The following is a 22,217-nucleotide window of genomic DNA, read 5'->3' on the forward strand; positions in this document are numbered from 1 at the left end:
GCATGGCCCGATGTCACACACACAGACACAGTCGTGCCCACCCTGGCAACTTCTGGTCTGCGTGGGCATTGACCCTCCTCGTGGGTGAGTGAATGGGGACAGACGCAGGCCTCCCTTCGGGCTGGTTCTCCCTCCTGGAGGGCGGCACATTGGCAGACATGGGACAAAGATGTCTCTCATCCCCCCAGCTCCTGCCAACCTAGGACAGCCCCTGACAAGCCAGACCTTCCTGAAGGCTAATTTGATGTTTTTCTCTACCTTGCCAGTTCCCCTTTACTCCTGCCTCTGCATTTCTTGTCCAAAACAGAAATACAAAGGGAGGAAATCTATTCAAAATTCCTCCTCCTCACTTTATTTCTGCTGCTCTCTGGGGTGCCCACGCTTCAGATTCTCTTCCGATAATTATCTGCCCTTTCGGGGCCTTGGTAACCCAGAGCCTCAGGTTTGGGAGGCTAGGAGAAAGTGCCGGCCTGCCTGCGGCACGCAGGACACCCTCAGGTCAACTCCAAACGTGCACCAGCTCGCCTGTCCCCTTGCGCCCAGCGTGAGGCTGGGGAAGAGGATTTTTATTATTATTTTTGTTTGTTTTTGAGTCTCTCCTTCCTCTCAGCTGATCCGTGATGAACACCACATCAGACTCTCTTTATGTGATAATTTTCCATCCCCGGCAATGCAAACATTTCTGTGGCTAATACTCTGAATCTTGGCCATTGCTCAGGAATAACAGAGGCAAGGTTCCAATATAAAATAATAAGTCTTGCCTTTTATTACTTAATTTATCAACACTGTACTGGAGAAACATCTTGTTAACTGGGTAAGAAGAAACCGTTCACCAACACAGCCTTGGCTGATGGAAGGGGGTGTCAGGTGGAATGATGAATCCTGCTAGCATACAAAGAGGCCGGTGCCGAAAGAGGATATTATTCAAAGAAGGAAATATTATTAAGTAAGAAAACGGTGCACTCACCCTGAATCTGTTAAATTAAGAATCCCACTCTTCCTGGCCAAAATCAATTTGTTATCCTCACAATTTCCCCTGTATATAACAGGGGATAAAAAGGAAAAATGGCCCAGAGAAATGACTCCTTCGAATCACCAACCTGCAGGGACACAGCCAAGCCAACATGGCAAGATGGGGTCACCTCTGCCAGAAATGAACAGAGTAAACAGCCCAAGAGGCTCTTGGAAGCGTGCCCCACCATGAGGAGCGGTATCTGATTTGGAACTTTGCAGCCGGGTGTCCCCAGGGGCCAGGGCCCCAAGGAACAAGGGCTGCCGAGGCTCATCAGCACAGGTGACTGGGGTCTCGGAAGGACAGGAACCCTGGGAGAATAGAGACCTCGAGGAATTCCAGTTTGTGTCTCCAGCACCTTCACACTGTAAGTGCTTGGTCAGTATTGCTGAATGGGTACGTGACAAGGTCACGCTGCAATGACAGACTCCAAAACCAGGAAGCCCAACCAAATAGCACATGGCTGTGTTTCTCCCATATGCCTCGTGTGATTCACAGGATGGCTCTGCCTATGGTAATTGCTGGGGCCTCTCCAGAACTTTCTGGCCGCAGTGTTGGAGGGCAGAGAGCTCCGGGGGCTGTCAGGCCGGCCAGTGGCTGCTGGGTCTAGAAATGCCCAAGGGCCAGGTGGTTTATCCAACCACAAGGCGGGCAGAGGGCCCCGTGCTACCACGGTCCCGGAAGGCAGAGGCTCAGACGTTTGGTGAGCGGCCCCGCATGTAGGCAGGATAGGGAATCCTGACCACAGGGGGTTTATGATCCAGCAAACGGGAACGGTGCCCACGTCTGGCCATCACCACCCACCACGGTGGTGGCGACCTTTGCCATCTGGTGTTGGTGTGGGCCGGGCACTGAATGAGCACTTCACGTAAGTCTACATATTTCATAAGCAAAGTACCCCATACGGGTGTTCCCTTTTAAAACATCAGACATTATGTCACAGCAAAGAGGGACATCATCACTTCTGTATTATTCCTGTGCAGCCTTTTCCCATATGTATGTCCTTATACACGTATGAGGCTTCACAGAAGATGTGTGTGCATGTGATACGCCACTTTTCCGAAACCCTGTTCTTAAAAAAAGAATCGTCTTTGTTTTTTAGAGCAGTTTAAGTTTTATAGGAAAGTAAGCGTAAAGTACGATGAGTTCCCATCCCCCCTGCCCCCCAGCTTCCCCGTTACTCATGTCTCGTGCTCCTGCGGTCATTTCTTACCACTGATGAGCCAGGACTGACCCATCATCAAGTGATGCTCACGATTAATATCAGGCTTCGCTGTTGGGGTCGGTTGTGCTTTTTGTGGGTCCAGATAAATATCAGGGTCGTGTAGACACCACCGTAGGATCACACAGAAGAGCTCCACTGACCTACAAATCTCCTGAGCTCCACCTGCTCGCCCCTCCCTCCCCCCATCCCTGGGAGCCACGGATCATTTTACCGTCTCCGTGGCTTTGCCTTTTCCAGAACATCATGGAGCCAGAATCACATAGTGTGTAGCCTTCTCAGATTGGCTTTGGTCACTTGGTCCTAAGTACTTATGGTTCCTCATGTGGCCGGACAGCGAAGCCCTCTGTTTAGTGGGAGGTTGTCCAAATGCCTCTCTTGGGCCCGGGGCTGGCCTGCGGTGGTTTACCCTCTGCCACCCTAGTCCCCCTCCCTACGGGGTCTCCTGAATCCCTCCCAGCAAAGGGACCCGGGACAACCCCTAAGACAGACTGGCATTGCTTCTCCCTGGCAACTCCAGACCACAGACCAGAGCCCCTCCGGGGAAGGGGGCCCGTCCCTCTGGGCCGCGTGCATCTCAGAGACCCCGGAAGCTGGCGAGGCAGGGGACGTGTGCCAGCGAGGCGTCCTTGTCTTTTCCTGCGTGCTCACAGTGCACTCGCCTCACATGGACTCCGTTCTCTATCCGCACACGTCAAGTGACTCTCCCCGCTTTAGCTTGCACCTGGGAACTGGCCACGTGTCAGCTCCAGTGCCTCCTCCTACAGGCAGCCCGCCACAGTAGAATGCGCTGGCGTCCCCTCCTCCACGCCCTCTGCTCTACAACCGCATCCCCGCCATGAGTGGCACCTCCTCCCGCCCCGTGCTGCCGGCTGCGGGGGATGCGGGGGGAACGTACTCTTTCAGAGCGTCGGTCCCACAATGACTGTGGGTGCCCGCCTCTTCTTCTGCCATCGCCATGACAACCACACGCCCCATGTAGTCCCCGGGTCCACGAGGCCGACGGACGTCCGGAGCAAACCACACCCAGCTGAGCCCAGCCTGGACCAGCCAACTTGCACGCGTGTCAGTGAGAACCAGCGAGTATTGTTTAAGCCACCGAGTTTGGAGACGGCTTGTTACACGGCATTATCGTGGCAACAGCTGACTGATACATCTACTTCCAACGAGCGCAGCCCCTCTCTGACTCAGCTTCCTCTGAACTTGACGACTTAGCGCCATCTGAACTCTGAATGTGTGGGCGAGCTCGGACTCTCTGTCCGGGGAGCAAGGCTGGGGGAATGCTCGGAGCACATGCTAGCGCCCGGTACTCGAGGACACTTGCTTCAGAGTCTTGTTGGCTGGTGTTGAAAACGCCTCTCCACTGAATCGTGTGGCCTAGTCAAGTGACTTAAATTCTCCGTGCCTTAGTTTCCTGCTCAGTGAAGTGGGGACAAGAACACCTGTCTGGGGTGATGGGGGGTAAGTGAGCCGATGGACATCAAGTGGCTGGTTAATGGTAGGCATTCCATAAATGACAGCGACAGAGGACCCCCTCGCGGGGACAAGTTCAGCCCCCTGCACCTGCCTGCTCTCCTTCCCTCCCACCCTCCTCCTGGCCCCGGGCCCTCCCCCAAGGCTCAGTGCATGGTCAGCCCAACAGCAATGTGAGCCTCGTAGAAGCTGCTGTGGGAGGCAGGGCGGAGGCTAGAGGCTCCCCCACCCCACCCCCAGGACCACCACACCCACATCCTCGCTGACACAGGAAGCCAGAGCCACGGCTCAGGGAAGATGGTGAACGGGCCGGCCGGGATGCCGGTGGGCCTGTCCGCTCCGCAAGCCCGGCGCAGATGCCCACTTGCTCGGACGGCAGGTGGCCTCGTGGATGGGGTGTGTGGGACACAGCCTTCCCTGGCTGAGAGCTTCCGCCCCTGGGCAGGCCGCAGAGACCCCCACATGCAGGCCCTGTCATCCCGTATCAAGTTGAGAGGCTTCCCCAAGGCCTCCCACAGGCCTGCGCAGGGGCGGGGTGGGGTCCTGGGCTCTGGCGAGGGGCACCCGTGTAGCCTGGCCCCCAAGCCCTCCCCAGGGAACAGCATCTGAGGGGACTCTGGAGCCAGGCCTCCCTCGAGGCCTGGGGTGCTCAGCACGAGAGAGAGAAGGGGGCAGAGCGGCAGTACCCGGGCAGAGGGCGGGGACCCCAAGCACTCCCAGCATCTCTCACTCCGCTCTCTTTTACCCTGAGAGGGACCAGCCACCTCAGTATCTCTGTTTGTGTAAAACCAGAAATCTGCCTTATTCTCAGAATGATGATCATCACACTGATGGACGATGGCGGGGCTTTCAGAGCGGAGGTGAGCCCCGGGGTTTCTCCTTTGAGAGCAGCCCCCGCAAGCCAGTGATGCGGGCTTTGCGGAGGTGCGTGTCTGTGGGTTTAAAGCAGAAGACGCTAAAGAGGTCTCAGAGCTGATACATTTTTCTCTCCTAATAGTGAGGCACAATTTAATTAACTCACTATTGCACCCCCCTGAAGATTACGGACTTTATTGACACCACCATCTGGCTCCTATAAAGCCGGTAATGTAGATAATAAATCCGCTTCATTACCCGGTGCGAGAGGCGTCCTGCTCCAAACGATCTTTCCTAGCACCCTCCCCCCGAGAGCCCCCTTGGACGCCCCGAGGTTCTGCGCGGTTTCCAGGAGGGCCCTGCGGCGGACGCCCCCTGCCTGTGCGCTCTGACCCACTGCAGGCGTCCCCAGAGAGGCCTGACACCCTCCATCCATGGCCGGCGTCCACCTGGGGCCCCTCCGCCCCCTCGTCCCCGCACCGGCCACAGCAGTCGCACCCCCAACCTCCAATAAGCAGGCCCCGGTGCCCAGAGCTGTGCCCAATCACTATCTTGTTACCCCACTGAACGCTCGGGACCAAGTCGGGCACTGGAGACGGATTAGCTCTCCAGCCGCAGAGGAGGAGCCGGAAATGCAGGAGGCCACGCTCAAGGCCAAGGGCCACCACGTCCAGGCAGAACCAGGCTTAGAGGGTTGGGGTGGGCTGGGAGGGGCACCGGACCTGGCCCAGCCTCCCTGGGTCTCCAGCCAAAAGGAGAAGTTCCTTTGTCTACCTTGCGGGGTAAGGCGTGTTTTCCATTTCTGAGTCTGTCCTATGAAATTGGTGATGTTTTCTCTGCCTTTGAGATTTGAGTTTGGGCAGAAAGTGTCAGCAGGGCGGCTGGGGGGAGGGGCCTGACCCCAGAGAGGGCCCCCAAGTCACCTGCTCTCACAAGCCCTGCCCGCAGCTGCTGGTGGACCCCAGGGGGCCTCCACGCTCCCTCCACCGGGACCCCAAACTGCAGCCCAGAAGCCTTTCAGGGGCTGATTCTCAGGAGGTGCTCCAGGGAGAGAAAGAAAAGCCAGCTCATTGCTTTCTCAGTTGCAAAAAAAGAGGAGAAATTAAACTCTCTGTCCCCTCCCCCCAGGTGTGGCTCTCGGGCTTGGGCGGGTCTGTGGGAGCAGTGTGCCCTCCACGACCTGCTGGCAGCCGCCGCACCCCAGCACCCCCAGGCCCAGAGCCAGCCTTCCGGACTCACCGCTCCCCCAGCGGGCAGGTGATAAACCATCTGCACCTCGCCCAGCTGATCTGACCCTTCAAGCCGGTTTCGGGGATCCTCAGGATGGGGCAAGGGTGGGGAAAGTGGAATCAACTCAATTTAGGGGCCTGAAAATGCAAAAAGTTTATGTTTATAATGTCGCTCCCCCGTAGCTCCCCGTCGCCGCCACTATTGGCCCATTAATCACCCTTATCAGGGCGGGAAGGGGCCCCAGGGCCACTGCCCGCCACCCCCCCAGGGACAAGTTCAGGTGCTTCAAGGTGGCCAGAGGTCAGAGTCCGCCCTCCGCAGCGGCGAGCCTCCAGGCTGTGGCCCCTCCCTCGGGCCTGACTTTCTGCCCCGGGGGACTGGAGCCACCGAAGTCACACCTAAGCGGCCTCTTCAGATAAGCGTCACAGTTGTGAAATCAGAGGCCTCCCGGGAGGGGCGGGCGGGGAGGCCGGGCGGGCGGCGGGCCCTGAGCCCCGGGGCTGAGGCCTGCACCTTCTCAGGAAGGGGACCAGCGGAGGCGGCGCTCTCCAACTTTCTGGTCGCGGCCCCCTACACCTCTCCGCTTTGCAGCCTTTGATTCAGCAAAATCAGGGATGCAAACTTCTTAGGAGTACTTAGTTTCCATGGCAACCGAAGCTGACCTCAACATTATTGTTCTCAAGAAGCACTGACTTTACTATATGTTCATTCACTGAATTAATGGACTCCTGGTTCTTTTATCAGCAGCCCCCGAACAAAGGAGAGGGAGACGTGCCGTCAGAGGGCTTTCAGCCACTGCCCAGCCTTTTGTCCGGGGCTTACTGCATCCGAGCAAGTCTATTCAGCCCCAGATTATCAAAATCAACTCGGGGCTGTCTCCGTGGCAGCTAAACACACTTTGATTTCATAAAGACATAACCGATCCCACATGCAAATTATTAATTGTGATTGCAGGGTTCTGAGGGCTGGGGACTCCGGTGTGATTTTTTGGGGGGTAATAAAGTGTCTTTGCAGGTAAAATGCGGGTGAGTTATAGGGTGTTGGTGGCACCTGCGTGTTGCTGGCTGGGAGGGGAAGAGGAAAAAGGAAAGGACTGCTAAAACCATCCTCCCTGGCACAGGCAAAGCATGAGAAGGACCCGGCGAAGCCTCCTGCCCGACTAAGACCAGCGGGAACCCCGCGTGTGCCCACCAGCACTTCTTGCTGGGGCTTCTGCATTTTTGGACCTCCCCTTCCTAAGTCCAGCCACATCGGTTGTCTCTCCACCACACTCCCTGGGGCCCCCAGCCACCTCCAGGGCAACGCCAGAACCACAGACTCCAGCAGCACTGCACAGCAGGACCTGGCTATGCGGCGCTGTGCTGAACTTCCACGGCCCGGCCAGGCCAGGACCCAGGCCCGCCAAATGCCAGAGTCACAGCCTGGCTTAACCTTGGGGTGTGCGGGCACAGAACACACTTAGCAGCTGCCTGTGGTCTCCACTCCCACCTTCTTGCAGCTTGAAGAGTTGTCTTCCTGGACTCCCTGGCCAGCCTTCCCTGGCCCCAGCACCCAGCACCCCCACCACCCCGGGAGGGACCCCGATGAGCAGAGGCATCTCACCGGGGCCAGGCTACGGATCGCACGCACACACAACAGCCCATTGGTGCAGACCGCGGTCCTAACATCCAAATAATCATTTCACAAATTATAATGATTATCAATCAATCACCCTCTGTGGACAGTGCCAGGCTGGGCTATCAGATGGCTTTTATGACCTGTAGCATTTTGCACGTAATGATGGGGGAGAGATTTATGGAGCCATCAGGCTCCCTCTTCCAGCACCGGACTTCATTAGCTTTCTTTCCTTCGGACTCCCCGTGCACCCCTCGGCCCCCTGCCCCCCAGAGCGCCGGCTGGGTGGCACCTTTCTCCTTCCGGTCCTAGCCTTACTGATGCAAATTCCTGAGTTTTGGCGGGGTGGGGGCAGACAGAGGAGGGGAGGAGAAGAAAAAATAAAAATAAAAAAAGGAAAAGGTCACTTCCTTTTGTTTGCTTTTCCCCCCAGTTGTACCGTATTAACACGTCCTTCCTTTTCAAGATGGTCAAAGAAAACAAGATAAAGTGGGACAAAGGGAAGGCGGCCGGGGGCTTGCGTGTCCCCTTTTCATATCACCAGAGAGATTAAATCAAAATTCTTTTAGCTGATACCATCTCCCCGGGTGGACTACACTCTTGTTAACGGATAAATTCAAGCCCTCCAGAAAGTCAAAGAATAAATTTAAGCCTTTTGCCAAATGTCTATCCTATTGGATTTTGATAAGACGGCCATTGAGCCTTAATAATGTCTTCCATCCATTTTCAGCGGGCCCTTAACACGGCTCTTTATTCGTCCCCAAAGCCTCTTCGCTGGGCCTTTTTATTACAGGCTCCAGCGGGCTCTCCAGGGAGCCGGGCGACCCGAGTGATGGATGGACAACTCGCTAGATTATCTCCCGCAGATGTTTGCTCTGCAGGAGCCCCGGGCTTTCCCTCTAAGTAAACAGAGACGAAATAGAGTCCGTCGGAGGGAGCAGTCCCAGAGGTCCGGGCGCCGACGCTGGCAGAGGCCACGAGGCCCGACCTGCAGACCCGCAGTCAAAGTGACTTCGCGGGCAGCAGGGGCTCCGCGCCCAGAGCGCACACCGGGGCGGTTGCAGGGATGGCGAGGGCGCCGGGCGGCGGCGGCGGAGAGCACGGGTCCCAATCTCACCGGCACCAAAGCTCTGGGCTGCGCGCCTCGCTGGCTGCGCGGGGGGCCGTGGGCGGTGGAAGAACGCGGGCGCAGGGGACGGAGAGGGGTGCGGGACTGCGGGGGACACAGAGCACGCGGGTCGGGACGGAGGGATGCGGGCGACCCCCGCCCCACGGAGGGGCACCGCGGCGGGGATGCGGGTCCGGGACCTGAGGGGCGGGGCCGAGCCTGGCGCGGCTCGGCTGTGGCCGCTGTCACTCCCACGGGAGCCCCGCCCCGCACCGCAGGCCCGGCCGCCCCCCTGGGTTCGAATCCCGCCTCCGCTGAGAGTGTGGGCACAGCCCACCTCCCCGGGCCTGGGCCTGGTCTCCTGTCTGCGGCCCGACAGAGGGATTCCGCGGCGCATCCAGCAACCTGGCTCGCTAATGCTTAGAATTTATAACCGGGACTTGCCCACAAAATATCACATTTTCTGCAACTGTGTCGAACCACTGAGTGCATTAATTACCTTTTGTTGCACTTCACTGATGCTCATAAAGATCAGGAAGTATCATCATCCTCAAGACCGAAGGACGAGCTGGAGATGTCAACTGACCTACCCACAGCCCCCCCGCGATTGCCCACAGTATTGTAAGGCTCCCCAACGTGTGGGGGAGGAGAGGCCCAGTTCAGCCAGACGCAAAACCCCCAAACCACAAAACTGATAAATGGGGTCTACATCCTCTTGCCAAGGAATTCACTCAATGTGTCCTTAAAACAGCACGCCGAGCCATGTGTGGTCATAGCCTGTAATGTGTGTGTGTGCGCGCATAGACCTCCACAGCTGTAAGTAACACAGACATTGGTAAGGTGGGACCTGCTTTTTGGAAGGAAGGTCAAATGAACATTTACTCATTTTCCAGCCTCAGGGCATGAACCCATTTGGCTTTGCATTTTCGCTTCTGTTTCCCTCCCTCCTGGATTGTCTGGGCATGGAACCGTCACCCAATGGGTCCAGAGCTAAGCACCATGGTTAGGTTTTGATCATCCCACCAATCTGACCCTGGGCACCCATCTCGTCACACTGAATGCCCCAAATGCTGATAATGTCTAAGTTCCGCACAAGGCTGGAAAAATCCCAGAATTCAATGGACGGCTGAGTGCTGTGCGGTGGCCTCTCGGTGTGGGTAGGGGTGTGCATGAGGAAGTGGGAGGAGCCCCCTTGCGGCCTGCAGCCTCCCCCTGCAACAGGGGCCTTCGGGGTGGTAGGAGGCAGAGGTGCCGGGCTGGGAGTCAGGAGGCCTCTTTCCAAACGGCCGGCCGGCCGCCAAGGCCCCCTTTGTTCTGGTGCCCGGGCCCCCTGAGTGTCCAGCTGCCGTGGGCATCGGGTCAGTTCGGATTCTGTGCAGAGAGGGAACCTCAGACCGCTCCGCCGGGCCTTACAAGGTTTTGTGTTTGAGGGGATGCCTGGGCCAAGCATTGCTCGCGGGTCTCTGTCAGCGTGGCACCGTCCGCCCATCCCCTGAGCAGCTCTCAGGAAAGCCCTCTGACCAGGTCAGCCAGGGCCCGATGGGCTGACGGTTTAGAAAAGGAAAAGGCACATCAGGGGCCGTGGTGCTCCGGGAGCAGAGTGGACGTGCTGACTGGGGTTCTCCCCGGGCGCATATCGTCATGGCTCAAAAGTATCCAGCCCCGGCCTCCTCACCATCTTCACGTTTAGAATTAACTTTTTTGGCTTCTGCCTCGACCCTTGTATCCACACCAGACAACCGACTGCTCGTCCCACCATAAATATGTCACCTCTAACCTCCCACCAGTTCACCCCACTGTCGGGGCGAGTCCCACCTGTGTCACCTGCTCAGCTGCTTGTTCATAGTGAGAAAAATGAAGATTCCGTGTTCTCTCTAGAGGTTAAGACACTGGACTTGACTGCGGGGCCTTTTTCGGGGGGGAGAAGAAAGACTTCAATTCTTTGAAATATGGGAAAGCTGTTTGAAATCTCTTGCTACCTTACGTCCTTTAGGGAAGTCCGAGTTTGTTCCCAGAGGCAGGAGGAGGGAAAGGGGGCTGTTGGGAGGGATGTCATGTTTTAAGGAAGAAAGGCTTCAGGCTGCCCTGGCAGCGGGGCTGGGACGGGCGGGCACCGGCCAGACGCAGACTGTGGGTTATGGGCGAGAATGAGCTAAAAGATCACCCCTAGCCAGGGCTCCTTCAGGAAGTCACTGCAGGGTCAGAAAATGCCTCTCTTCACAGGGTTTTCTCCAAAATCAGTATTTGTGGGGTTGGACCCGGCGAGAAGGGGCAGGTCCCCCCCTTACGGAGCGCTCTGCCCAGAGTCCTCGGCTCAGACCATCAAGCCGGGCGCGGGGAACACCTGAGATGCACCTCGGGCTCCCCCAGCAGAGGTTGACCGTCCCTGCAAGCATACATCCCGCGATGCTGAAAGGGAGCCAACCCAGGGCCCGGGCGTCGGGACACCGTCTGGGCATCCTCGGCGGGCGCCCCTCTCCGCCTCGCCTGGGAGTTGCTTTGAGGCGAGCACGAGAGAGAGCACTGTCCTAATTCTATGGAAAATGCCAAAGAGGGGTTCAGCTACTGTGCTGAGTGTGGGTGTGCGTGTGCCCTGCGTTTGTGCGTGTGCGTGGGTGCCCGGACCGGGTGGGCGCTGAGCGCTGATGAACCGCTTCTGGGCCCCTCCGTTTATTGGGGTTTTTTTCGGGGCCTAGTCTACTTTCTGGATCTTGTAGAGCTAATGTTTGCGAGTCTCCGTCACCCGCCAGGAGGGCAGGAGACAACGCCCACGTGGACACTTTTCCTTTCACCTGATCGGCTGCTTATTCACGCCCCGCCCGAGCCCTCTTTGGAGGCTGAGTACAGCACAAGCTTTGTGGAATTTGCAGCCAATTGTGGTTTTCCCCCTGCTCTCCGTATTCTTTTCATGTGAGTATCCAGTGGAGATGGTTAAACAAACATGACCTGTGTTTATTTAATTTTCCTGCGTCTGCGTGGCCTGAGCATTCCCACGGGGGAGACTCTCCCGGTTCTCAGGAGTTAGGGTTGGTTCAGGGCAGTGACCCCCTACCTGCTGACACACTGCAAACCAGCATCCGTCCTAACGTCATCAGAACCCCTGTCCTGTGCACGCGCTCCACCACACACAACGCATCGCTCACCAACGGCGGGCCGCGCCACGGACCTGGCCACGCGCACGCTAGCTCAGGATCGCACGCGGGCCACGGCGAGGGAGAAGGCGTGGGACCAGCTCTCCTACCTTTTGGATGCAGCCCTCCTGGGACGACACTTCTGTATCGGTCAGCATGTGCTGCAAAACAATTGTGAAAGGGGAGGTTAGTGTCTGGCGAACAAGATGCCGTCCTCAGGCTGGAAACCGTGGGGCAGAGCCAATGTTCTCAGAAATGACAAGGGTGAGACCTCATGGCTTCTCCACAACATGGAAGACAGTGCTCTGTTGGGAAGTCGGGTCCTTTATCCCAACGGTGTCTCCTCGTTTGCTGAGAACGCCAAGGACCCCTCCTGGACGCCGGCTCCCCGGGAAGGCAGCTGGTTCCTTGTGGGGCAGGAGCCGCTCTGAGCAGCTCACCCTGGTCCTTAAGGGAAGCCACACATATTACCAAAAACCGTCCAAGAGGGGCGGGAAGGCATTCTGAGACGGGCAACAGCCTCTCTCCCTGTGCCCTCTGACCCTGCCTGTGAGCCGCGCAGCCCTGCAGGGTGAGTGGGAGGGCTTCGGGCACCGTGCAGCCCGCGTGGGGCTTGCAGTCTACCTGGGGAGGCAAAGCCGGGCTGAGCAGCCCGATTCACCGCACAGGGAGCCGCGGTGGAGGAGGCAGGGGCAGAGGGCGGAGGTGGGCTGGCGGGGCTGAGCCTGGACGCCATCTCTCCGCTGCTTCTCCTGGGGCAGAGCAGAGGGGGCAGCATGCTAACTTGCTCTTTATCCCAGGCCCCTGGGAAGTGGATGTGGTTTTTGGAGGAAGCTTCTCAAAGGAAATCAGGCGAAGGCAGAATCCAGCAGTGCCCGCGGCACAGAAGCACCCTAGGGTGGCCAGTGATGACCGGCCCCTCCAGCCGCAGGGGGGCTCCTACGGCTGCGCCAGGAGCTCCGGCCCTTCCCTCTGCCGCCGACACGGGCTCGGGTTAGCGAGGAGAGAAAGCACCAGCCCTTCTGGGTCTTTCTCCCAGCCGACAATTCTGACTCGGGGCTTTTCTCAGCTCGGCTTTGCAGAGCTGTAGAATTTTGCCTGCCTGGCGACTCCTCTTAAAAACCACCGAGCTGTACTCCAGAGGGACGGCATTTCAGGGACGGGTCCCAGAGTGCTTTCTAAGCTAAGCAAACTGACAAATTAGCTGTATAAATGGGATTTTCCCCTCTGGATCACAAATGCCGGGCATAGACACATACATAAATTGTAACATCGTTTCCATAAGAATAGAAACCGAGATGGAAACTAATATTTGAAAAACAACACGAGAAATGGTGTCAAATCCAGGGGTTTTATTTGCCCTCCCCTTAAAATTACACTACCGCTCTTCCAAATTACCAGCCAGGAGTGCAGAGTGCCCTGCCATGCCCTCGCAGGCCGGGTGAGGGGCCCGGGCGCACGTCTGCCCAGCTCAGCCGTAACAACAAGTCATACTTTTAAATGTTGAGAATTCTAAACAGTTGGGGATTTTATGTTTCTTCTAATAGATTCTGAAATTGTGGTTTGGAAGGTGGTCATAAGTACGAAAGGAACGAGTCGGAGAAGGTGAGCACCACGGAGACCGTGGAGGCCTCCCGGGGCATCCGCGAGGGGCCAGGTCATCCGCGGGCCGGGCTGGAGGGGCCCGTGGGAGGTCAACCCCGATGCTGGGGGCCGAGTCTGGCCAGCAGCAGGGCCTGTGTTTCTACTCTCTCGTGTGTCTGCTCTCCACTCCGAATCCAGAGCCAGGAATGCTGGTTGGTGGCTCGGTCGACTGGCAGAGGGGAAGAGAGAACGAGGCCGACCGCCTGGATCTCAGCCGAGCTGTGGCTTCCAGAAAGGGGCCGGGCTCACCGACGCCCAAAGGCCAGAGATGGGGTCTACCCTCCCGCGAGGGGCTGCCCAGGCCTGCGCCCGGACACGGCCAGCCAGCAGGATGGAGGCCGCTGTCAGCCTCACACAGCACGGGGGGTTCATGCTTGGGTTACGGGGTCCCTGGGACCGGATGGACCTGCCCCTCATGGACGGGGCAGCTTGATCCAGAAGGACAACACTGCGCTTTAACTTTTTGAGGAGTGTAGTGCCTGGGGCACCGCACACGACCATGGGAGGAGAGCGCCCCGTGCCCGTTCCTGGGAGCTCCTGAGCCCTGAGCCGTGTCCCCTCTGGACTGAGGTGCGGACACCGTGCGGTCGCCCCGCAGACAGGGAGAGCATGCTGCCTGGGTCAAGGCCAGCACGCGACTCTCGTTGAGGATCCGTCTGCAAGCTGGCCTTCAGCTTGCGTCTGCCCCTGCGCGGGGTCCGCGCATGTTTCTAACCTGCAGCGCGAGCGCGGACTTCAGGCTTCTGGAGCCGCCGTGTCTGGAAGGGGACAGAGGCTCGGAGGGCTGTGGCCTGCCCGAGGCACCCGAGGCTGTGCTGAAGGCAAAGCCCCGAGCTCAATTTTGGGTGGAATCCCTCCTAGTTTGGCTCCAGCCCAGGGCACGGCCCTGGGTCTGGTGAAAGGGACGCCCCCACCCCACGGTGGCCCTGGGGCTCCCCTAGAGTACAGAAGAAAGTTGGGGTGCTTCCCTGTGGTTCATGCTGCAGCTGAGCCTCCAGCAGCAGATGGATGCCGAGGCCCCATCAGCAATGCGGTGTTCCCGGGGCCAGCGCCGGCTCACAGCTGCCCCCTCGCACACCCATCCTGGGCCCAGAGGCGGGGGCGGGGGCTGCAAGCGGGCGGGGGCTGCCCTCTGGTTGCACATTAGCAAGGAGGCACCGTCTGCTTCCTGGTGAGGAAGAGGGTGTGTTGCTGGGAGCTCAGGCCCAACACCCAGCTCTCTTCTCCCAGGCGGTAGGTCATGGAGAGCTCCGGGGAGGACAAGGAAGCCGCTCCGTCAGCCCACAGGAGGGTCATCCGGGGGCCCTGTCAGCACCATGGCCGCACACAGAGCCCTCTGGTCTCCAGCCTGCTCCGTCCTGAGCTCAGGGCGGGAGCCACCCTCCCTCTGCCAGTCGGCCCCTCTGCCGGCCTGTGCGCCATCCCTGCCATGTTTCACTTTGATTTTTGGTGGCCCTGATCTTCTGTCCTCCCTGCTCCCCAGTGGGGAGTGTCCAGGGCAGAGGCCCAGCCTGCAGAGAGAGGCAGCTGGGGGCCCGCGGCTCCGGCCCCCAGACAGCGCATGGCAGCCTCTGTCTCTGAAGGTGGCACGGGCCTTGTGCCCGCAGCGTGGGAATCTCGGTCCCGTGGGCTCCCTGACCAGCGTCTGAGGCACCTGCATGGGCCACTCCTGGTTCAACCAGAAACACTTCGTCAAACACCAGCAGGAGAGCCTTTCCGAGGAGAGCCTGGCCATTCTCCATCACGCCTTGCAGGTGGGGCACAGCACGAGTGCAGCCTCGCTCCCCAGAGCTTCGTTGTCCCTTACACAGCCAGCCTCTGTCCAGGCCCACCATGTTCCACAAGCCTCGGGCTGAGGGTGGCCAGAACCCCTGCCTTTCGTCTGAGGCTAAGAGTGGCCAAACGGGATGGAGCATCCCAGGAAATCCACCTGTTACACGGCCTCGAGGGTCTTCTCTGCATTCTGGGAAGAGTCCCTTGAGGTCTGTGCACCAGCTCAGAGATGGTGGCCACCCATCCAGGAGTCCGTGGTCAGATGGGGACATGGAGACAGGCATTCAGACCACACTGTCCCTAATAGGTCAGGCTGCTATGCACGGCACACGGAGCGAGAGCCCAGATGGACTGGAGCGCATCCATGCAGAGCAGGGCTGGGCGGGCCCAGGGTCTGTGCACCGCTCCCCAGCAGGGTCCTCGGCCCCCTTCCGGCTGCAGTGTGGCCGCCCGGAAGCCCAGCTGCAGGACCACAGGTGACCCAGAGGAGGCCCCCACCCCTTCACGTCATGCAGAGAGGGAAGAAGCCCTGCAGGACTTCGAAGACAGGACTGCCCCTCTCAGAGCGGGGGTCTGAGTCTGGTTCTGGAAGGCCTGTTCCAGCAGCTTCTCTCTACCTGCCCTGTTTAACAGCCCGCTTTGGCAGGCACCCTCATCATCATCGGCTATTCACCCACCACTGACCTTGGGTGAGAACCCACCGGACGCACCCCTCCTGGAGCCTCTCAGCCCAGGCCTTCCCGCCAAGGCTGCCGCTTTGCTGAAAAACCTCTTTATTTTGCTAGCTGAGCCTCCGTGCGCGCTGCCGGCCCGTCGGCTGCTGGCAGCAGCAGGGGCTGCTCCCGACCCCACCTCCACACCCCGGCAGAAGTATTAGGTGTGTTTTGATTAAGCATTTTAGCCAAAAAAGGGGAGGTTTGACCTCCGGCATTTCTCTTCTCTCCCGGGTCTCGGTGCCAGGATTGAGCTAAGTGGGGTTGGTCAAAACATCTTTTTTGACTCTTAAAATAAATACCCTCTGTTCTCCAGAAAGTCAGCTGAGAGTAGACACACACAGACATCTCATACGCTCACAGCTCTGGAGTTCTGGCGTGTCCCCCGAGGGGGGCTAAGCTTTCTGGTCGGTGTCACAAATGGATCCCAGAAGGCTTCTTTCCCTTCAAAATACTGTTATTGAAGTATCTGAAACCATGCCCACAGGAGGGAGCCCCGATGGAGCCCCGGCCTCCTGGCCTCCAAAACCAGAAAGAAGCCGGTGAAGTTCGCCCTGCCTGGCCTGGGGCCTGAGACGACCCCCAGCACTCTCGTTTACTGACCTCCAACCTGTTTCTCCCTTGTTGGTGTTGGTGTTCTCCACCCAACGGTGTGGGGCTGGGTCTGGAGTGGCTTGAAGTTGATTCCTAGGCCCCTCCCCTGGAAGAAGCTGCCGTGGGTGGGGGTCACGGCACTGGATTGTGCCGTGAGGGCAGGCCAGGGCCCAGGTGGTTGGTGGAGACCCCTCTCCACGTTGTCCTCCCTCTGATGACCTCGAGGGGACCAGGGCCCGGGCTCCTGCCAGAGACACAGCCTGGGCAGACAGGTCAAGGAGGAAGCTGGCGACCCCTTCGCGGTCAGCTGCCGTGGACTCAGTGCCACCTGCCCTCTTGGGAGGGTTTGTGCCCAACTGAACAGAGCCCTCTGAATGGGCCTGAGAAGCCGATGATCAGGACTCTCGGGACAGCCACGTTTCACACTCATCCCGTTCTCGGTCGGGGATGCCCACAACCTCACCTGTGGGGCCTCCCTTCCTGGGAAGACTGGATTTTTAAAGGACAATTCTAATCCTTGGTTTTCTGTCCACATCAAAGACCTACCGCGCGAGCACCACTCCCCCCGGCCTACGCGCTGCCCTGAGGTCCTGGTCCCAGAGGCCGCCGCAGAGGTGACGCAGTGAGGGGACCAGCAGGCGTTCGTCGTGGCGCCCACGGCGTGGCGGCCCGCCCCTCACCTCTCTCCACAACCCCATCTGGCGACAACCGTTGGCACCTGGCTTTACGGGAGGGAAGCGGAGGCTCCAGAGTTGGAACAGGCAGAGGTCATGGAGCCGCCGAGCAGGGGGCCTGTGTCCAAGTCCCCGTCCCTGATCCCAGCTTCTGCTCTGGAGGAACAGACCTGCGGGACGCAGCACAGGGCGTCCCTTCCGGGACAGGGCGCCCCCGCGGGCGGGCGGGCGGGCGGCCCGTCATGAGCACCACCCTGGCTCCCAGCGCAAAGGCTCCGGCCGTGTTGACACAAACTCTCGAGCTCTCAACTGGGAGCGGGGCAATATTTATTTATTTTTTGCATTAAAAAAAATCGGCTTGGCTGTGATTGAGCTACAAAAATGGATTTTTTTGAAAGGCGCCTTGGACACTGTTTTCAGCTTTTATGCCTAAACAGATACTTCTCAGTTCTTTCAAGTGAGATCGAGCCCATGAATGCAGGCTCTCTCTTTACTCCTAAGAAAAATATTTACACAGTCAAGTACGGCCCGAGAAAGGACGCAGGCTCCTTCAGAGGGCCCATCCCCGAAGGCGCACAGGTCCCTCACCGCTGTTTACACTGCCGGCCCACATCTCCTCCCCGGGGGCTTCTCCCCAGCCTCTGCCGGGGACCCTGAGGCCAGGGGCTTGCACGCGATGCCCCGAGAGCCCACCCCGATGTCCAGCAAGAGGAAGAAGCCGTGTGGACAACGGCAGAGTCCTACCTTCCAAGCCCTTTTTCTGGCCAAGGAAACCAGGCTACTCTGCCTCCAGAGCCCCAGGTGGGGAGCCCTTATCTGGACTCACCCTGGGCCTGCTTTTCCCAGGGGCCCCCCTCGGACCCGTGTTCCTGGCCAGCGCGGCCTCGCGCAGACCCAGAATCTCTGGGCACGGCCCAGTGTACTCCTGGGAGGGTCTCGGTGCCATCAGACGTGCCGAGAACATGCTGTTCACTGGCGGGTCCCCGTCGTGGGCACGTGCCTGCTGCCTGGACCCCCCGGCCTGCCCGTGGGCTGTCTGCCCGCACCTTCCTTCCAGCGGGATGAATGGATCCCCGCCCCTGAGCTCCTCCTCACTGGGTTCTGGGTCGTCGTCCAGGCTCCCGAGGTCCCCTGAGGGCAGGACTTCGTGGCCTCATTTCATGATGAGCACCTTTTGTCTACACCGCCCACAAAAGGCGCCTTGGAGACGTGAAAACAAAATCTCAAAAGGCACCGAGTCCAGGATTAGCTACTTTGGGGCAATGGACAAAACAGACAACCGGCCTCAACAAGAGCCCAGGTGTTAGGAAAGCGGAAGGCCCCCCGGCCTCCTGCCGAGAACCCTGGGTGAGGGGGGCATGCAGGCCCTTCTGGGAGCGGGGAATCCTGAAGGAGGAAGTGGTGAGTGGGGGCGGGCAGAGGAGCCCACCCCGAAGACGGGAAGGGGAGACCAGGCTTGGAAAGACCCCCGGGGGCTCCACATCGGGGGTCCTCGAGGGCAGGTGGGGCATTTTGATTTGCCTCTGAAGGCGAAGGTGAATCTGGATGCAGATGCTCCCCGGGGCAGATGGATGGGGCACGCTGGGTAGTGGGCTCCCATAAACACATTAAAACTTAGCACAAGCCTCTTAGGAAGGGCTGTCGGCTCTCTGGGAGTGAGGAGAAGTGCAGAGAGGTAGAGTGACCCTCCGGCAGGTGCACAGTGGGATCTGAGCCGAGGCTGCGGGCCCTGTAAGGATGGAGGGGACTGGGGCCCCTGGGACAGGCACAGTGAGAGGGCAGGGCTGGGCTGGGAAAGACAGAGGGTCCCCAGGGGTGGACTGGCCTGGCCTCTGATCCCAGGTCACGCAGACATAGACAGCTCAAGGTTCCCACCACAACGGTGTATCTTTCTGATGAGGGAAAAACCACCCACCCAGGGGCTCCCCACTCCTTTCCAACCCCAAAGCCACCCTGTTAACAGCTCAGCCCCTTAGCTGACCTCAGCACAAATGCTCCCTGAGTGGACAGCAGGTCCGTGACCCAGAATCCCAGAGGCCACTTAGAGGCGGTAGCGACTGGGAGGCCCCTGGGTGACAGGCCCCGCCTCTCACTCCCACCAGCCTCTGGTCTGGGGGGCGGCCTCCCCAGGGCCGTATCATAGGAGATAAGCAGGCACAGCAGTGGCCCGCTCGGCCTAACCCCCTGCATCTAACGCCATGGGGACATGGGCAGAGCTGGGGACAGGTCTTGGCCTGACCACCTTCCCTGGGGGCTGTGTTTGCAAGGATTCCCTCTTTCTCTGGACCGCCCCCCAAAGCTCCCTTTCCAGAGAGGAGAGAGTGCAGGTTACCCCCAGCTTGGCACGTGCCAGCCTCTGGAGGGCTTGGGCCATTCCAACCGGGGCTCTGAATTCCCCACCAGGCCAGAGCTGGGCTCCTCCCAGGAGTACACTGGGCGGCCCCCGATCTTGGGGCCCCACCACCCAGATGCAGATCAGCTTGGAGTAGGACAGGTCTCCGGGGTCCTAGGCCACAGGGACACCTGCCCTTCTTTCCTGGCTGTGGCTCTGTGCCGGGCTGAGCTCTGGGCACAGAGAGGACACGCTGGTGGTCCAGGCCAGCGAGGGAGCACGGGCAGGGGTGCTGACGGGGCAAGGCTGGCCGGAGAAGGCCGCTGGTTCCACATGGACATCAGCAGCCGAGGCCCAGGTTCTGAGCCCCTTCTCTGCCAGGCTGTGAGCTGAGGGCGGGGCCCAGGACGGCCTCCACAAGCCCTGGTCCGGAGGAGAGGCCTGCCCAGCGCTGCACCTGGCCCCCAGTGGACAGCTTCCTCCTCCTGCTTCCGGAAGATTGATGTCCCCAGAGGAAGAGCGTGTAAATCATGAGAGCCGGGTGATGTGTGGCACTTCCAATCAATGACTCATGACAAGCCATAACTTTTAGCACTAGAAAGGGAAGCTTGGGTGCGTCCAGGAGCCTTGCAGTAGCCAGCTCCAGGAACGGGATGCACACGCCCCGGAAACGGGGAGAAAGTTCTGCAGAGCTGTTGGCTCCTGGATCTGCAGCCGGGCTTCCTTCTGACGGCCTGGCTTCAAGAGGAGAAAAGCCAGGAGCTGGAGGGAGCTCTGTGGATTTTGGGAGGGTCCCAGGCCCTGCCAGGGGGTGGGGCTGACAGGGGAGACCTGGTGCAGAAAGTGGGTGGTTCTGGTGAGACCCCTGTGATCTCACCCACCATCCTCTGGCTTCCGTCCTGTATCTCTGAATGTTTCCCAGCCCCCCGTGCGCGCCTGGAAGGGAACGTGCGCGTCTCAAAGCTCTCCTAAGCCTGCTGGCCAGTCGGCCCGCTCCCACGGATCAGATGCCTCCTAAGGCGAGAGCAGGGGTGAGGCCCCACTGTGGTTGTCCCGGAGCAGAAACAGCCGTATACCGCAGACGCCTTGACCGAGTAACAAGGGTGAGTGAGTGAGTGCATACGGGGCCCCTCCTTGCAGGGCTCACGGCGATGCTGTCCTCGCACTCCCACCCACACCAGCCCCATGGTGGGGAGGGGATGGCCGAGGTCACAGTAGGGCTGGGTCATCCTGGCTGTGGGCGGCCCAGACCCTGTGCCAGGGCGGTTCTCCGTGATCGTGGGGGCTGGGGCGGCCGCTGCCGCTACCCTACGAGCCTGTGCTCGGGGCCTCTACCTGTGGCCTGTGGGAACAAGCATCTCCCCTTGCTCCGCTGCGCACCTGGGCAGGTGCTTGGGATCGGACACCAAGGTCTGGAGGGCACAGAGTCCAGCACCTTTGCTGTCTTGTGGCCTGGTGGAGGACAGACTGGGGAGCCCCGGGTGGATCCGAACCATTCTGGGGTGAAGGTGGTCCTCCCAACCCCTGATACCAGGAGGCCAGGCTCTCCATGTATGTCAGCCCAGGCCACAGGGGGATGGAGGGGGTGGAGAGCCGGCAGCCCGCTGTCCCAGGAGCCCCTCTGTTTGGTCACTGTGCAGGAGGAAAGCCATCGTGGCTGGACCCAGAGGAGGCCGCCGTCCCAGGAGGCGGCTCTGTATTAGGGATAAGACCCTTGAGGAGACCACGACGCAGCAATCACACACAGGCCTAGGTTCCAAGTCCCCAGGTCACTCCTGAAGTCCGACATGGCTCCGGGACAGCGAGACAAATTAACACAAATGCTGGAGGCCCAGCAGCCTAATGGGAGCATTTGTAAGAGCTTCCAAGAGCTGAGGGCTCTGGGCTTTGCCAAGACAAACAAAGTGGGGGCCTGACAGGTACCTGTCTCCATTCTTTAGCAGCCACTCAGAGACTGGAGAGAGGACAGTCTTCACAGAGCCTTGCCAGATACTCCAGAATGTTCTTTCATGTTCTGAGAGCCCGGTGTCCCCGGGCAGCCCCGGGACGTTGTTTGTCCCTCATGAGCGTCAGCCGCACACAAGGTACACCTTGGCTTTGGTGCTCACTTCCCCCATTTCCTGAACTCTCCCTAGCTCCACGGATGGCAAAGCGGAGGTGGCTCCCTGGACGAGGGTCTGGAAAGTGTGTCCCCCCAGCAGCCCCGCAGGCTGGCCGTCCCTCACTTTGCTCCTGAAAGCACGTCTGGAGAGTGTGCTGGGTGCCAGGCACGATGCGGCACGTGCCACCCCGCCCAGGGCCTGGGTCTGGACCGCTCCGCGAGAGCGCGTCCAAGGAAGCCGCCTCGGAGACCCCAGGGTGGCCCCCGGTGGGCTTTGCACCTTGGTGTCTCCCAAGGAGGAACATAAATCACAGGGTCAGTTATTGGTTCTATGTGCACATTTGTCTTTTACGCTCAGCCCTTTTTAGTTATAGAAATAACCCGGGTATCGACAGAATCATATTAATGCACTTCAACTTGACCTGCCTATTGATAACGTGTTTGTTAAGATAACCCTTAATAATCATAAGTGAATAAGAAGGGGTCATAGATCTCCAGGCCATGCGTGCCCTGACACTCAAGCTGGAAGCCCCCAAGACCCAAGGTCGGGGGTGGGGAGGATGCCGAAATTGCCCCTCCCCCCGCGTGTCCCCCAGGATTCGGGCTCCTCCTGGGCTGTGAGTTCCCACCTCTCTTGTTGGGGTTCAGGGTAACCTTTAATCAGTGGGAGAGTCAGGATCACCGCTCGGCACTTCAGAGCAGAATTGAATTTTAGTTCCCTTAAAAATGGCAGGAAGCGCT

The 22,217-nt window shown here is 59.2% G+C and overlaps 1 protein-coding gene across 2 annotated transcripts in view; it reads right to left on the reverse strand.

Annotated features, from left to right (window-relative positions):
* PRDM16 (PR/SET domain 16) overlaps positions 1-22,217 on the reverse strand; it is a 314,516-nt gene that overhangs the window by 152,150 nt on the left and 140,149 nt on the right. For both annotated transcript variants that reach the window (XM_078073881.1, XM_078073882.1), the window contains exon 3: positions 11,756-11,806. In XM_078073881.1, the coding sequence (XP_077930007.1) occupies positions 11,756-11,806 (51 nt within the window). The remainder of the gene's footprint in view (positions 1-11,755; positions 11,807-22,217) is intronic.

This window comes from Halichoerus grypus, chromosome 5 (genome assembly GCF_964656455.1).
Source record: "Halichoerus grypus chromosome 5, mHalGry1.hap1.1, whole genome shotgun sequence".
In the NCBI taxonomy this organism is placed as follows: Eukaryota; Metazoa; Chordata; class Mammalia; order Carnivora; family Phocidae; genus Halichoerus; species Halichoerus grypus.